General features: G+C 50.4%; 1 protein-coding gene across 1 annotated transcript in view; it reads left to right on the plus strand.

The window, feature by feature from the left end:
• Nucleotides 1–14,767, plus strand: part of LOC133359830 (IgGFc-binding protein-like) — a 55,818-nt gene that overhangs the window by 22,719 nt on the left and 18,332 nt on the right. The window contains exons 9-20 of the mRNA XM_061578371.1: nt 1,836–1,876; nt 2,737–2,822; nt 4,019–4,292; nt 4,949–5,190; nt 6,008–6,125; nt 6,551–6,734; nt 7,642–7,928; nt 8,522–8,727; nt 9,513–9,663; nt 10,231–10,322; nt 11,577–11,714; nt 13,322–13,623. Coding sequence (XP_061434355.1) covers nt 1,836–1,876; nt 2,737–2,822; nt 4,019–4,292; nt 4,949–5,190; nt 6,008–6,125; nt 6,551–6,734; nt 7,642–7,928; nt 8,522–8,727; nt 9,513–9,663; nt 10,231–10,322; nt 11,577–11,714; nt 13,322–13,623 — 2,121 coding nt within the window. The remainder of the gene's footprint in view (nt 1–1,835; nt 1,877–2,736; nt 2,823–4,018; nt 4,293–4,948; nt 5,191–6,007; nt 6,126–6,550; nt 6,735–7,641; nt 7,929–8,521; nt 8,728–9,512; nt 9,664–10,230; nt 10,323–11,576; nt 11,715–13,321; nt 13,624–14,767) is intronic.

The raw sequence follows: 14,767 nt of genomic DNA on the forward strand, positions 1-14,767 counted from the left end.
GTTATTTTACTGTTTCGGCCGCGCCTGAGCAGAATATCCAGAAATGGGAGATTGTTATCCACCTCCACTTCCATGGTGGACTGGATGGGTTTTGCGAGTTGAGATGATTTAAAAATGCATTGTGTATCTTTACCATGTGACCAGACCACCAATGTGTCATCCACATTTCCAGGGTGTTTGAAAAATATTAACCCAATTTCAAAGCAGTATATTTCACGATGGCAACATGTTACAATTACACTAAAAGTTACAAACGGTTTAATGAGTTATAAAGATTTACTAACCATTTTATAAATGATCTGTGTGCCCTCTACCTGCTGTACGGACAACATCGAGACGATAGTTGAATGCGTCCCAAACGCCTCTCAAAGTGTCTTCTTCCACTGAAGTCACCGTTGCCGTGATTCTGTTTTTGAAATCATCCAGATTAGTCGCTAATGGTGGCACAAAAACACGGTCTTTTGTGCCACCATACTCTTTGACATTGGCGGATCAATGCCTAAACGCCGTTGAATGCACGCTGCACCTGAATTACGGATTCAGTCTTGCTGAACTGCAAAACGCAAAACGCCTTGTGTTGCATGGTCACCATCTTGCGAATGACTGAGGCTAGGGGCTATTTGTGCAGTAATCATTTGAAACTCTATGCCCCGCCCTTTCAAGTGGTAAGAGTTTCATTCATGGGTGGTTCGAGTTTGCAGAGATATAGCGATTTCAATTCGGGTCCATCTCTTTTAAACACCCTGTAATAACCAAATATATGTTTACGTGTGCTTGAAGCTATTGCTTTTGCTTCAAAGTCTTCCATGTACAGATTCGCAATGGCATTAGACAAAGGAGAGCCCATTGCTGCTCCTTTCTTTCGTTAATAGAAATCACCTTTCCACAAGAAATAGGTGTTCTTTAGACAGTTCTGAGCTAGTCGTGGAATACCGTTGGGTAAACCTGTGCTAGTTACCAGAGGCTCGAGTAACTTAATTTACTCGTTCAGCGGAACCCTCGTGAACAGAGAAGTCACATTGAAACTTACCAGAATATCATTAGGGTTAAGCTAAATATATTTAATTATATTTTCAAGATATTCTGAGTTTTTAATGAGCGAAGAGGCCCTGTTGATGTAGGTCTGTATTTTGTATTACATATTGTGCTCATTTGAATGTGGCAGGGCCTATTGTACTATGGGTCTTTATGGGACATCAGGTTTGTGAATTATTGGCAATCCATGAGGTCTTGATGGTTTTGACGCCCTTAGTTTGATCAGGTATTGCTCTTCCTTGGGAATTGACGACGTGGCAATGATTGCAGTAGTCTTACAATCAAAGGCATTGGTTGGGTCTCATTTAATTTTAAGGTAGTTACCTTCATTGAATAAATATCTGATTTTATTATCATAATCCTCATGAGACATCGGCCCTTATCATTATCAAGAGTTTGGATATCTTTATTTGCTCTCAATTCTCTTTCAATATTAGGAAGCCACTGAAGCTATGCAATTTTAAATAATCTATCTTGATAAATGTATTTTTTTAGAACTGCTTGTTGTTAAGTTTAGTTTGTTGTACTTCCCCCGCACCTCCGATTAGCACGGTTGGCTACATACAGTGACAAAGAAGTTTAACATAGGTACATAAAGCAGGTCAAGAGGTGTGTTGCTTTAGGTCGGTGTTTTTTTTGTTGTTTATGGGATTGCAAGTCCTGGGACGAGGAAAAAGGAAGGTTGAGATGGTAGTGTGGGCCGCATTACTCACCCATGCGCGTTACTCACTCGGGCATCACTCGCCTGCACGCGTCACTCACCCGTGCGTTATTCACCCATGTGTGCCGTGCGCGAGCAGCCAGGAGACCGAGCTGCGCTGCGTCAATGTCGTCGTTGAAGGTGAGCCAATCACATTGCTCAGCTCTGCACGCACGTTCATTCGCATTCATATTACATCATGAATATGCGTAAATAGGGAGGCCTCGTTTAACGCGAGAGATGCTTTCCTTGAAAGTGCCTGGAAAGTTTGACGAGATACGATGTACTACCAATACGCAATGCCACGTAGTAAGATGGCGGGTCAAATAACTGAGGGTATGCAACGGTGTTACTGTGGAATGATACAGTAACTATCTAGGCTGGTATACAGGAGATCGTGGGTTCAATACCAACCTGTGACGCCTGCTGTATATTTGGAGATTGCATGTTCTCCACGTGGTCACGTGGATTTTTCTCCGGGTTCTCTGGTTTTTTCTTCCACATTTAGAATCATGCGTTTAAGAGTATTTGGCTGCTACTTTACTGAGCTATGATTTGTGATGGTACCTGGTGGGGTGTGTGAACATCGCGACTCCAGCACGGTGGCACACGAGTCTATGGGTCTCTGAGTAATGAGTCTATGGGCCTCTGTGGGACGAGTCTGTGGGTCTCTATGTGATGTATCTATGGGTTTCTGTGTGATAAGTCTATGGGTCTTTGTGTGATAAGTCTATGGGTCTCTGTGTGACGAGTCTGTGGGTCTCTATGTGATGTATACTGTATATAGGTCTCTGTGTGATGAGTCTATGGGTCTTTGTGTGACGATTCTGTGGATCTCTGCGTGATGAGTCTCTGGGTCTTTGTGTGACGAATCTGTGCATCTCTATGTGATGTATATATGGGTCTCTGTGTGATGAGTCTCTGGGTCTCTGTGTGACGAGTCTATGGGCACCACTAATGTCGTGGTGTGTCGCGTGTCGTGTGTACCATGTCCACTCTAGGCACCGGCGGACCCATCGCATTCTCCTACGACAGCATCACCACCAGCGACTTCCCCATCGAGTGGACGATCACCTTCAGCGACGAGGTGGGCAAGGGAACTTTTTTTCTCTCGATTTATGTGCTTATGCAATTTCTTCTTCTTCTTCACGCGCGTTTGTCCCACTCAGTTCAAGGTCTACTCTGCATAAACCATGGCATACTTGAAGATGCACAAATGGAAAATTTAAAACTCTCCGGTAGTCATGGTGCGACCGTGATCATCCAGAACAGAGACCATACAACGTGTAATGGCCCAATGCCCTGATCCACGAATTCAAAGAAGGAGACATCACAGTGGTGATGATGATGATGATACAACTGTAATAAAGGACGTTGACGACACACAGCTTGGTCTCCATCTCTGTCTTTATTCTTGTTTTTCCACTCACACTCCGACGGTCCCGACTGTGGACCGGCTGTTCTACTGGCGCGCCCCGCGCGCTCTTTCCGTCAGTTGCACTCCCGCACACCGTTGGCTAATGGTGTGCTTGGAGCCGTCTCCAGCCACGTGGCCGATGGCGCTGGAGACCTCCCACGGCTCGACGTGGTCCCACTTCGAGTCTATGCCAACTGCCCCGAGCCTTTTCCAGATCCCCCTTTTATTCCCCTCACTGGTCATCCCGTCTTCACCTTCCACACGCCCTTTCCGAACCTTCCAGATCACGCCCTTCACTTAGCGCCCCCCCCCCCAGCTCCGCCCCTAGGCTCCGCCCCTGATCATCCGGGCATCCGATTAGACCAGAGGTGGGCGGCGGACCTCCCCATACGCCCACCTTACTGGGCCCCGCCCCCAATACTCCGGGCCGTCCGATTGGCCCAGAACTGAGCGGCGAACCCTCGCTTACGCTCGCATTAGACAACTATTCCGCTACTGCTCCTGATGTGGTTGTCTGTCGCTTGACCACCTTGATGTGACATTGTAGTTGTAGCTTTACATCTAAATCAGCAGCTCGTATGGAAGAAGAAGACTATCACTATCCCTATCACGACCCCATCACTCCTTCTATCACTACCCCAGAACAGACCGTACAACATATAATGATGCAATGCCCCGATCCACAAATACGAAGGTAGACATCACATCGATGCCACTGGAATGCTCCTGACGTGGTTGTTATCCATCGCTTGACCACCCGAATGTGAAATTGAAGTCGACGCTCTGTGTTTACATTAGAAGCCATATGACAAGAAGACGAGGACGCCCTGCTCACTCAGCTCCACCCTTTCCCTTGCCCCCACCAGATCGTCCTGCCTACCGTCTCAAGGTACTTCCGCTTCTGGGAGCTGCGCAGCGGGCGGGAGGTGTACCGCGTGGATGGCACCACGGTCACACTGCTGCCCAATGGCACGGCGGTCCGCTTCACCACGCCGCCCTACGTATTTGCCGGCGGTGTTTCGCTCTACGTCACCGTGGATGAGGGCGCTGCCATGATGGTCGTCAATGGCTCCATCGTCACAAAAAGCAACGCGCACGGCCGCAAGGACTGGGTGTTCACGCTGCGCAAGAAGGTCTACGGTGAGCGTCGCTGTGCCCAATCGCTCAAGTTGCAGTGGTGTCAAACGGCAGAATGTACATACATAATGTACATATAGGGGATCCCCGATATACATGGAGGGTTATTAAGGACCGGAAAGTTGTGACTTATAACGAGACGGCGTATAACGGGGACCTTTCCCCCCATAGGAATACTACTCTATGTTCATGGGGGGGGGGGGGGGGCGATAGGGACCTACGAGTGTAAACATTGCCTGTGCAACGCAATAAACAATGGAACAAGGTAGGGATAGGGACCGTAACTTATGAGAATGTTGCCTAGCCAAAAAAATTACGTATTTTTCATGTACCTAAAACTAGGTACATTTACAGTACCTGTACTATACTGTACAACACAACTAACACATTTATAATAAATTTAAGCAGCATTTACACTTGTCAAATATTTCATTGAAAACCATTTTATGAGCATTTCACAGCAACCCTGTACACTTTAAAATGTCTTCCTTTTTTAATTGAAGACTTTTTGTGACATTTTAGGCACAGAATCTTAAACATTATTTGAAAAGATTTTACCTGAACCTGTATTTTGTATGATCGTTCTTTGAGTGGATGAGTCGTGTTGAAGGGTTGCGACGATGTTTTGCGAAAAAGTCTCTGGCACTCCCTCCCCACAGCCGAGTGCTACGCCGTTGGCGACCCCCACTACAGCTCGTTTGACGGGCGGCTCTTCAACTACATGGGCACCCACACCTTCGTGTTGGCGTCCAACTGCCTGGGCGGGCAGCAGCAGCCAACGGCGTGGCGAGTGCTCGCCAAGAACGAGCACCGGGGCCGCGCGGACGTGGCGTGGACGCGGGAGGTGCACACCGAGATCTACGGCTACACCATCTCCTTCCTGAAGAGCGGCGCCGTCTGGGTGAGTACGAGGAAGTGAAAGCTCATTTCAACCGTGCTAATCGGCGGTGCCCCGAGCTGATACCCTCATGGTACTTGCAGCTGCCACGTTGGCCACCGGGAGGGCTCTGGGTAGGTACCATGGACTGGCGGCTGCTGGACTTATTTACAAACAAAAACGATTTGTAAAGATCAATACGAGTTTGTATCGGATGCCTCGGGGGGGACAGGTGCTAATGACATCTCACAGCCAAACCCCATTTGGCAGAGCCAGGAGATTAAACCCCCCACCCCCTCTTCGAGGTTCCTCCAGCAATAGCAGGAAAGCACTGCGTGTGGCCACGTGGACTGTTCGAATGCTCACCGCAAATTAAAGGTTTCTATTCCACTGTCGTGCCAGCTAGGGCCCATCTGGCCACGCTGTCATTCGTTGGCCCTGAATGGGGGCTACTGGCATGGCCTCGTGTTGCTGCTGTTGTTGTTGTTGCTCTGGATAGCTGAGAGGGAGATCGATGGTCAGCGTTCGGTCGCAGCGTCGAAGGCATTTTTCGCCGTGATTCCTCGCTTGATGACAGGGTGGGTCTGCGTGAAGACTGCCACCCTTCCGCTCAACCTTGAGATGCTGAGGCTGAATTTTGATTTAAAGCTTTCGTGACTGCAGGGATTCATCTTCTTGGTTCTTTCGGTAAAGTCACGTAGAAGGGAAGTAATAAAATAATAAAAATAAAACATAATAAGATGCTGAGGCTGCTCTAAGCGAGCACCGACTGTGCTTCCAAAAACACTGCCGCTGCATTTTCACTGATCCTCACTACTGTGCCACCACGTTCACGTTACAGCTGGATGGGCAAGCCATCAACCTGCCGTACTACGAGCCCGGGGAGCGGTTCCGCATCACTGGCTCCGGGGGCTACGCGCGTCTCACCACCGACGTCTTCTTCAGCGTCGAATACGATGGTGAGGGGAAGGTGAACGGGATGAGGGAAGGAGGAGGGGGGGAGGAGGAGGTATGGGCCGTGGTCGTGTCTACTGCAGGGAGAGTCCTCGTCCCGACATCGGTTTTGATCAACGTTGTTTCGCGAGACCGGGAATGGACAGGCGGTCGCCGGGTTTACCATGATTCGACTTACGATGATCCGTGTTTTAGACGTTTGTATGATGCCACCATGGATCGATTTACGATGCAGAAACTTTATTTTTATGACGCAACTTCCGACATGACCCCGCATTTGAACGGAGTCGGTCTGGTTTCCGGGTGTGACTTGGTGCGTGAGCTTTTGTTATTCGGAAGGATTTCTATGGAAAATGAAAACCCCTGTGAAATATGGCATGATGCGGTTTGTCCCTCTGTCTACCCCCCCCCCCCCCACCACCACCCACAGGTTGGAGCAGGGTGGTGGTGTCTCTGCTGAACCACGACGTGTACTGGAACGGCACGTGTGGCGTGTGCGGGGTGTGGAACGGTGACCAGAGCGACGACTTCGCAATGCCCGATCACTCCCAGGCTCCTGACGCGGCCACGTTCGGCAACAGCTGGGAGGTTCCCGAGAGGAAGAACGCAGAGAGGTGCCGTGTAGAGGCTCACAAAGACAATGGTCTCCTTAACTGGCTCCATAGCCTAAATGGACTGTATAGCTTTAACAGACTGCATAGTCTAAATGGGCTGTGTAGCTTAACCAGCTGTATAGTCTTAATGGGCTGTATAGCCGAAACGGGGCTATGTAGCTTTAATGGGCTGGATAGCATTAACAGGCTGTATAGCCTAAACGATGCTGTGTAGCCTTAACAGGCTGGATAACCTAAACGGGCTGGAAAGCCTTAAGCGGCTGTATCCCGAGTGGCGATGTTTACACACTGCGCCAGGTACTCACTTGAGACGGAGTCGACCTAGCAGAGGCCCAGGACCAGGAAAGGTCATCGTTACCCGTGTTGGTGGTCGACGCGAGTGGGAAAGAATTGGAGCTCGGGTCTCTGCTGGGTTTGTAGCGGAGTGTGGTAACCTATGCGCCACCGCTCCCCATACACTACGACGCACACGTGCACATATGTGCACACACATATGTGCACACTGTGGTGGAGCTGGTGGATAGCAACTCGAAGGTTGGGATCAGTAGTGGCTTTTGGCTGGTTGTCGAACAAAATGGCCACCGCATCACACGGCGCTTTCCGATGCGCTTCTGCAGCTGTCTGGAACGCACTTCCCTTCCGATATTAGGAAACCACTGGGAGCTATGATGCACTTTTCACTCGTAATCAAGATTGAAAACTCAATTATTTATAACTGCTTCCCATTGTTATGTTTAGTTGGTTTCCCCTCCCCCCCCCACACCTCCGATTCGCGCAGTTGGCTGTGTACGGTGCCAAATAAGTTAAACGCACACACGTAGTATGTACTGTGAGCTGCGGTGGAATTTCAACAAACTCCACGTGCTCACGTTGCAATTCCTCCCTTTCGTGAACCGTGCCCCCACAGTGGGAGCAGTGACACGGGAGCCTCATCCGGCATTATCCTGCACCCCGGCAAGTCGGCGATCGCATCCAGCCCCCAGAACTGCGGGCGGCTACAAGACGCGAATGGCACGCTGGCCGCGTGCTTCGCGACCGTTGACCCCGCGCCATACTTCACCGACTGTGTCTTCGACATGGTGCTGTCGGGTCTGGACGTGTCAGTGCTGTGCCGGTCGCTGGAGGCGTACGTGGCGGCCTGTAATGCGGCCGGGTTCACCTTCGCCGACCCATGGAGGAACGGCACCGGCTGCGGTAACTTTGGAGGGTGGTGTTGGATGGACTTTCCGACTGCTATCTAAATCTTCTACCATTCTGAAACGTCTCCATGCTGTGGCGCAGTGGGTGGGCTGTCACCGTTCACCGCTGAATCTCGGGACGCAAAAGCGGTTCAACGTTAATTTTATTTTGGAGAGGCGGAGTAATCGTAGTAGTAGTAGCGATATCAGTGCCGCTTGTTCTTAAAGACCTCGTGACTCACCGCAGAGAACCATAGTGACACAATCAAAGCCACTCCAAGATAGCCAGCACCACTACTCTGAATGTTGACGAAATTCTTGAAATCACAGCCGCAGTTGTTATGAAAGTAAAATGAGCACACGTAACTGGTCATGTTAATTATGCGCTGCTTCTCGCGTAACCAATGCATCCTTTCATTCACGATCCACTTCGGAAACGTGGGAGATCTTTGTTAAAAGGCCTACTACACCATGGGGGTAGCGGCGAGCCGTGGGGCTGACCACCCACCCCCACGTGCGCCACCATGGCCGGCCTTCATAGGCACCACTCACAGCACTTGCCCCATCAGAATGTTAAGGGTACGCGGGGGATCTTTGTCTCTTTCGCAGCAACGAGCTGTGGCGCAGGCACGCGGTTCAGCTCGTGCGCCGCCGCGTGTCCGGCTACGTGCTACGACCCCACAGCCGCGGCTCAGTGCGCGGACCCCTGCGTGGAGGGCTGCGAGTGCGCTGACAGCACCCAGCTATGGGACGGCGGCCAATGCGTGCAGCCGGGCCAGTGCGGGTGCCGGGACACAAATGGCCGTTACTACAAGGTGAGTGGTCGTCACCGACTCCACTTCGCTCGCACCCCGGACTGCCACACTCCTGCACTCACCGCCAAGACAGGCCACGTGTCTGGGAGGCTCAACTGGTACACGGACGGCCGCTACTACAAGGTGAGTGGTCGCCACCGACTCCACTTCACTCGCACCCCAGACTGCCATACTCCCCCCACACTCACTCCCAATAGAGACCACATCTCTGGGAGGCTCAACTGGGTCATGGACGGCCGCTACTACAAGGTGAGTGGTTGCCACCGCCGCCTCTTCACTCGCACTTGCCGCCAAGAGAGACCACGTGCCTGGGAGGCTCAACTACCAACCGTACTCGTCCGCCCCGACGATGGATTCTGCTTGTGGGTCTGTTTTTGAAGCGGCAGGCCTCATGTGGTCATGGGCCACGTGAATGAGGTCACGGGCCCCCTAGGTTCCCTACCTCTGGTTCAGGGGTTAGGATATGAGGTTGATTGGTTAGCAATGAGGGTTAGGTGATCGGGGTTTATGGTGAGAGTTTTGAGGTGAGCATTAGGGATTATGGTTCATGGGTTAGTGTTTAAAGTTAGATTATTGGGGTTCGGGCTAAGAATTATGGTTTTGGATGTCGACTTAGGATTAGGGATTAAGATTCGACGTTAGTGCTCGGGATTAGGGTTCAGCAGTTAGCATTGAGTGTAGGGTTAGCCTTCGGGATGGTGGTATGTAGGACCGCTCTTTTTGCCCCACATGTGATGAGACCATCCACCCTCTCCGCTCCCCTCCGCCCGCTCGCCCCTGTACAGCTGAACGAGGCGTTCTGGCAGCCCGGGTGTGCCGTGCAGTGCACGTGTGCTTCCCCCGACAACATCCAGTGCCAGTCGAACTCCTGCGACCTCACCTTCAACTTCTGTGGCATGGACAGCAAGGGGGTGCACGGGTGCCACCGCAAGAGCCGTGAGTTCCTGCGTTGTCGCTGAAGACAATCATCGATGTGCCTATCCAACAGATACACACCAAGTTGTCGTCCCCTCGCTGATGCAAGGGGGCAACACTATATCCCTGCACATATGGCAAACAGATGGCAATTAGTACATGAGAAGGGGGTATGGAGCAGGTGGAGATTAGCCCACACTCTGCTATGTCCGCCTTCTATCTGGCAGAGCAAGGGTAAGTCTCCTCTTCTGCACCCACGCACGGGGAGTATACTGCCCTCTCCTGGGAGGCTTTGGGCGTGGCACCACCTCGATGCCCATGGGAAGGGAGTTTCACAACATTTGTGCGGTGATCCACCAGCCCTCACTGCTGCTGCTGCTGCCTCTACAGTGCTGGATCACAGGCGGCCATGTGTATAAGCAAAGCCACCACTGCCACCCCCAGTTTTGTGCAAATAGATTGAACAACAGGAAAAGGTTTGCATTGCTTGTTGTTGGTGATGATGTTGTTAATGTGGTTGCTTCATTCGTATTAATCTTGCTGCTGCTGTTGTTTTTGCTGCTTCTGCTGCTATTGTTGTGGCTATAGTGGAGTGCACCGCCTGGGGCGACCCGCACTATGTCACGTTCGACGGCCGCACCTTCGACTTCATGGGCACCTACACCTATGCCCTCACACAGGTGCGCGAGCCTCACCCATGATCTATCCGCCATTGGATGAAGGAGCCTCTTCAAGCCGCCGCCGCCATCTCCCATTGGTCCTGCAGATAGCGCCCCGATTTTTACACAGCCCCGTCTCCGTAGTGGATGTGACCTCTCTCTCTCACTCCCGGGCGCGTTCTCCCCATCGTGCTCATCAACAACTCATTGCCTGTGATGTGCCCAGCCCAATCCCGTTGTCGACCACAGTCAACACGATTCCCCTTAACTTCTTCCTCCACACGTTTGTCCCACTCATGTGGGGAGTTCTGTTGTCCTTCCCAACCTTCTCCATGCTGCCCTCTCCTGCGCCATCTCTCTTTCCGCTCCTCGGGCCACCATGGACCACTCGCACGACATCGGCCCCCCACCTCTTCTTCTGCCTTCCTCTTGATCTCTTTCCTTAGACTTGCATCACCTGCACCTTCTGACCCACAATGTTTCTGTTGTCTTTCCACATGCCCAAATCACACTCGCCTTTTCTCTCTCATCTCTGTGATTTGTACCATCTCGATTCTTCCTCTCACTTCTTAATTTCTCACCCCTTAACTTTCTCTCTTTAATTGCGAGCCTGCACAGCATAGGTGGCAAAGCGATATCCGAAGCGATGCTGGGCCTCCCCGAGCTCAACTTAGCCTTACATTAGTGTCTGCTGCATGTGCACACGTATATATAAAAAAAAACATTAACACCGACTGTGGTGGCCGGGTATGCCTGATGCTTGGTTACATCATCCCCTCTTGCCGACAGCGTTTGTCCCATTCTACAGAGAGCTCCCCCTCCCTATAGACCACGCAATGAGGGGAGGCGGGTCATAAACAGAAAGAGGCGGGGCCATAAAAAGGAAAGGCGGGGGCCAAAAGCGTATTCGACAATCTGGGACTAATCAGCAATGGGTGGGGCCTAAAGAGTGAGGGCCCAGGTCGTAAATTGGTTCAACTTCACCATTCATTTCAGGTTATAAGAGCACGGCATTAAGTACATGCATCGGGCAGCAGCGTGGCGTTAATGCCCGCAAATGCAGCCACAAGGCCAACGGGTAATATTTGACTGCCTCTAGTCGACTCAACTCCGACAATGACGAAGTGAAATACAAATAAATGCTTAACCAAAACTCCACAAGTCGGATTCGACTAGACTAAGACGACCAAATGCAATTAAAGACGAATGTTTACCAAATTAAAACTGCCCTATTTGTTCGTGTGTGTGTGTGTGCACGCACGCGCACACACACAGCCGTGCTCTGGAGCCGGCTGGAACGTGCTGGTGAAGAACGAGTTCATCTACGGAAGCTGGTCCATCGCTTACACCCGTGACGTCTTCGTCAACATCTACGACCACAGCGTGCACTTCGGCCTCGGCTGGAGAGTCTACGTGAGTGCGGGGCCCCACCTACCAGTGCTGGTCAGGCCCCAGCCCCCTGCTTAGTTTACGAGCTGCGACGAGTTTTGGGCACGTTTGGGGGGGAGGCGATCTGCGGCCAGAGTTACAAGAATGGCCGACGGTAGCCTAAGCGGGGAAAAAAAGGCTGGTCGTCACTCCGAGTAATCAAAGGATTTACAACATCGGGAGTTCGTAATGTGAGGAGATATCTCTCGAGCATTTAAGACTTGCATAGTTCACGACAAAATTAATGATGATAACATCACACCTGTCAACCCCTTATCAGTGCCCTCTCTTATGACAGACCAATTCAGACCTTATTGGTCACCAGGTGCCTCTTATAAATCTAAACGTTCATTCTAGATTTGAAGCTTTCGTGACTGCAAGTATTCATATTCTTAGGTTTTTTTCGGTAAAGTCACGTAGGTAAAAATTTAAAATTTAAATTAATAAAAGTAAAATAAAATAAAAATCACGACGTTTCGAAGGCAACACAAGCTTCCGTCTTCAGGTTATTAATTTAATTTTTGTTACCTAAACGTTCATGCTACAAAGTCCCATCATAAGGGAGAAACACAAACAAATAGACAAAAAATGTGCCTGCATTGAAACGTCTATACACGGTATGGACCTGAAAACTCGATTTCCCTGTACAAGAATACGAGTTAAACCGTACAGGATGACAGGTACGTAACATCAACAATCAACGTTTTAACTTTTTAGCTTTCGTCCGTACGTTTGTATAACCTTTGTTGTACTAATAGGGGTTTTCCCCTTTTTTCTGGCAACAAAACTGACACCTTTTTCAAGGAATCATGCTTACATTAACCACAATACTTGCAGTCAAATGCAAACAAAAAAACAATACTCTGATAATTTATGCATTGTCTTTGAAACTGATTGGTCCACACCAGAGACAGCTTTCTTTAGAGCCTAGAACCTAGTCTCATATGGTGTTCGACCAGATGACGCCTTTTGGCGTCATCTGGTCGAACACCATATGAGACTAGCCTTTTGGCGTCATCTGGTCGAACACCATATGAGACTAGGTTTTTTGTTTGCATTTTACTGCAAGTATTGTGGTTAATGTAAGCATGATTCCTTGAAAAAGGTGTCAGTTTTGTTGCCAAAAAAAAGGGGAAAAACCCTATTAGTATATTTTGGTACTGGCAAAGGAGGTCCCATGATGTAACCTTTGTTGTGTTTGTGTTGCGGGTTCAATAAAAAACAGACCATGAAAAATAAAACCAATCACCGTTAATAATATAAACATTCTGCCACTGCAGCACAGGGAGTGATAACATCCAGTTGGCCACATTGCATGGTGGTTGTCGTCCTAGCAGCCGATTGGCTGCAGCAGTGGGAGTGATCAGCGAGGGTTAATGATCTTACTATCCATTTTCCACGTGCCATTTAGGACCATACATACCGCCATGGTAGGCTGCAAAACGTTTGATGAATCACGAGATAACGTTCTTTACTCTGGTCCCAGCTCTGCGTAGAGAATGGCTATAGACAGGGTAGAACATACCTATCAGCAGCATTTGCTATATGTAGCAGCACCGATAAACAACCTCCCTCCCCCAACTTTACCACAGCTGGATGGAGTGGAGATCAACGTTCCGTACTACTACTCCAATGGGAGTGCGGAGTTCTCCGTGATTCGCTCAGGGAACTTCATGCGCCTGCGGAGTGACTTCGAGCTCGAGGTTCTGTATGACGGGCACCACCATGCCGTGGCGCGCCTCCCTGCCTCCTTCGCCGGGGCCCTATGTGGCCTCTGTTCCAACATGAATGGAGACCCCAGCGACGATTTCGTGATGAGGGACGGCACCCGTGCTGCATCGGCCACCGACTTCGGCAACAGCTGGAAGATTACGGAGCCCGGCTCTTCTGAGACGTAAGTGTGTGTATGTGGATGTTTGTGCGTCTGTAACTATAGGGGCTTCTCCCTCGTCAGTGTGCTCGGAAAGGTCCTGGCAAGGATTATTCCACATCGTCTTGCCAGGCACGCTGAGGAGAGGCTTACAGAGCCCCAGTATGGTTTCAGGACAGGGCGGTCCTGCACAGATGCCATACTTTCTGTCCATCTGCTACAGGAGAGGTGTGGGAAATTCCAACAGGACCTACATCTTTGCTTTATTGACCTAGTCAAGGCCTATGATACCATCAGTAGGCCTGGGCTCTGGGTTGTTTTTTTGTTTTTCGTGGTGGTCCCTCTCAGAATCCCTGACTCTCTGCTCATAAGCATTAAGGACCTTCATGATGGTGGGAGGGGCCAGGTAAAGCTATGTGGTGGGGAGTTAGAGCCATTCCCTGTTCACCTTGGAATGCAACAGGAATGTCCTCTGGCACCTATATTATTTAACATATTTCGACCGTGTAGTTCAAGAAACGTTCCATGGCTGTACTGGAGGAATCTCCATCTGGTACAGATACAATGCGAGGCTGATCAATGCTCGGGTGCGGTCGAGGGATGGCTCCCTATTGGTCAACCATGTTATGTATGCTGATCATCTGGTAATTGCTGCTCACTCTGAGGAGTTGGAGGCGCTGCTGCTGAGCCTGAAGCGTGCCATGAAGAAGTGGGGCGTTACCATCAGCCCCACCAAAACTAAGCACCTGCCATGGGTATTTTGTGTCATCAAACACTCCACCCCCTCAACTCCCAATAGGTGGTGTAGTTGTGGAGAGAGTGCAGAGGTTTCCATACCTGGGCAGTGTGTTTTTGACCAGTTCCAATTTGACACCAGAGGTCTCACTCTGAATCAGTCGGCTGCATGTGGAAACTACCTGGTCTGTCGCTCCACACGAAGCTTTGGGTCTTCTCGGCCATGGTCATGCCCTCCCTTCTCCCCGAATGGAACATCTTTTCCGGTTTGAAACATTGAGACTGGCCTTCCGACAATCCATCCTGCATTTAACCAGGTTGGATTGCGTGAGGAGCTTACAAATCCTTGAAAAGTCTGGACACAATCCCATCGGTAAGCTCCTCCGTCATGCAAGGCTGCATTGGCCTGGTCATGTTGCCCGCATGCCCAGCC

The sequence above is a fragment of the Lethenteron reissneri genome, chromosome 66 (genome assembly GCF_015708825.2).
Source record: "Lethenteron reissneri isolate LAM-NWPU_2019-01 chromosome 66, ASM1570882v1, whole genome shotgun sequence".
Classification (NCBI taxonomy): Eukaryota; Metazoa; Chordata; class Hyperoartia; order Petromyzontiformes; family Petromyzontidae; genus Lethenteron; species Lethenteron reissneri.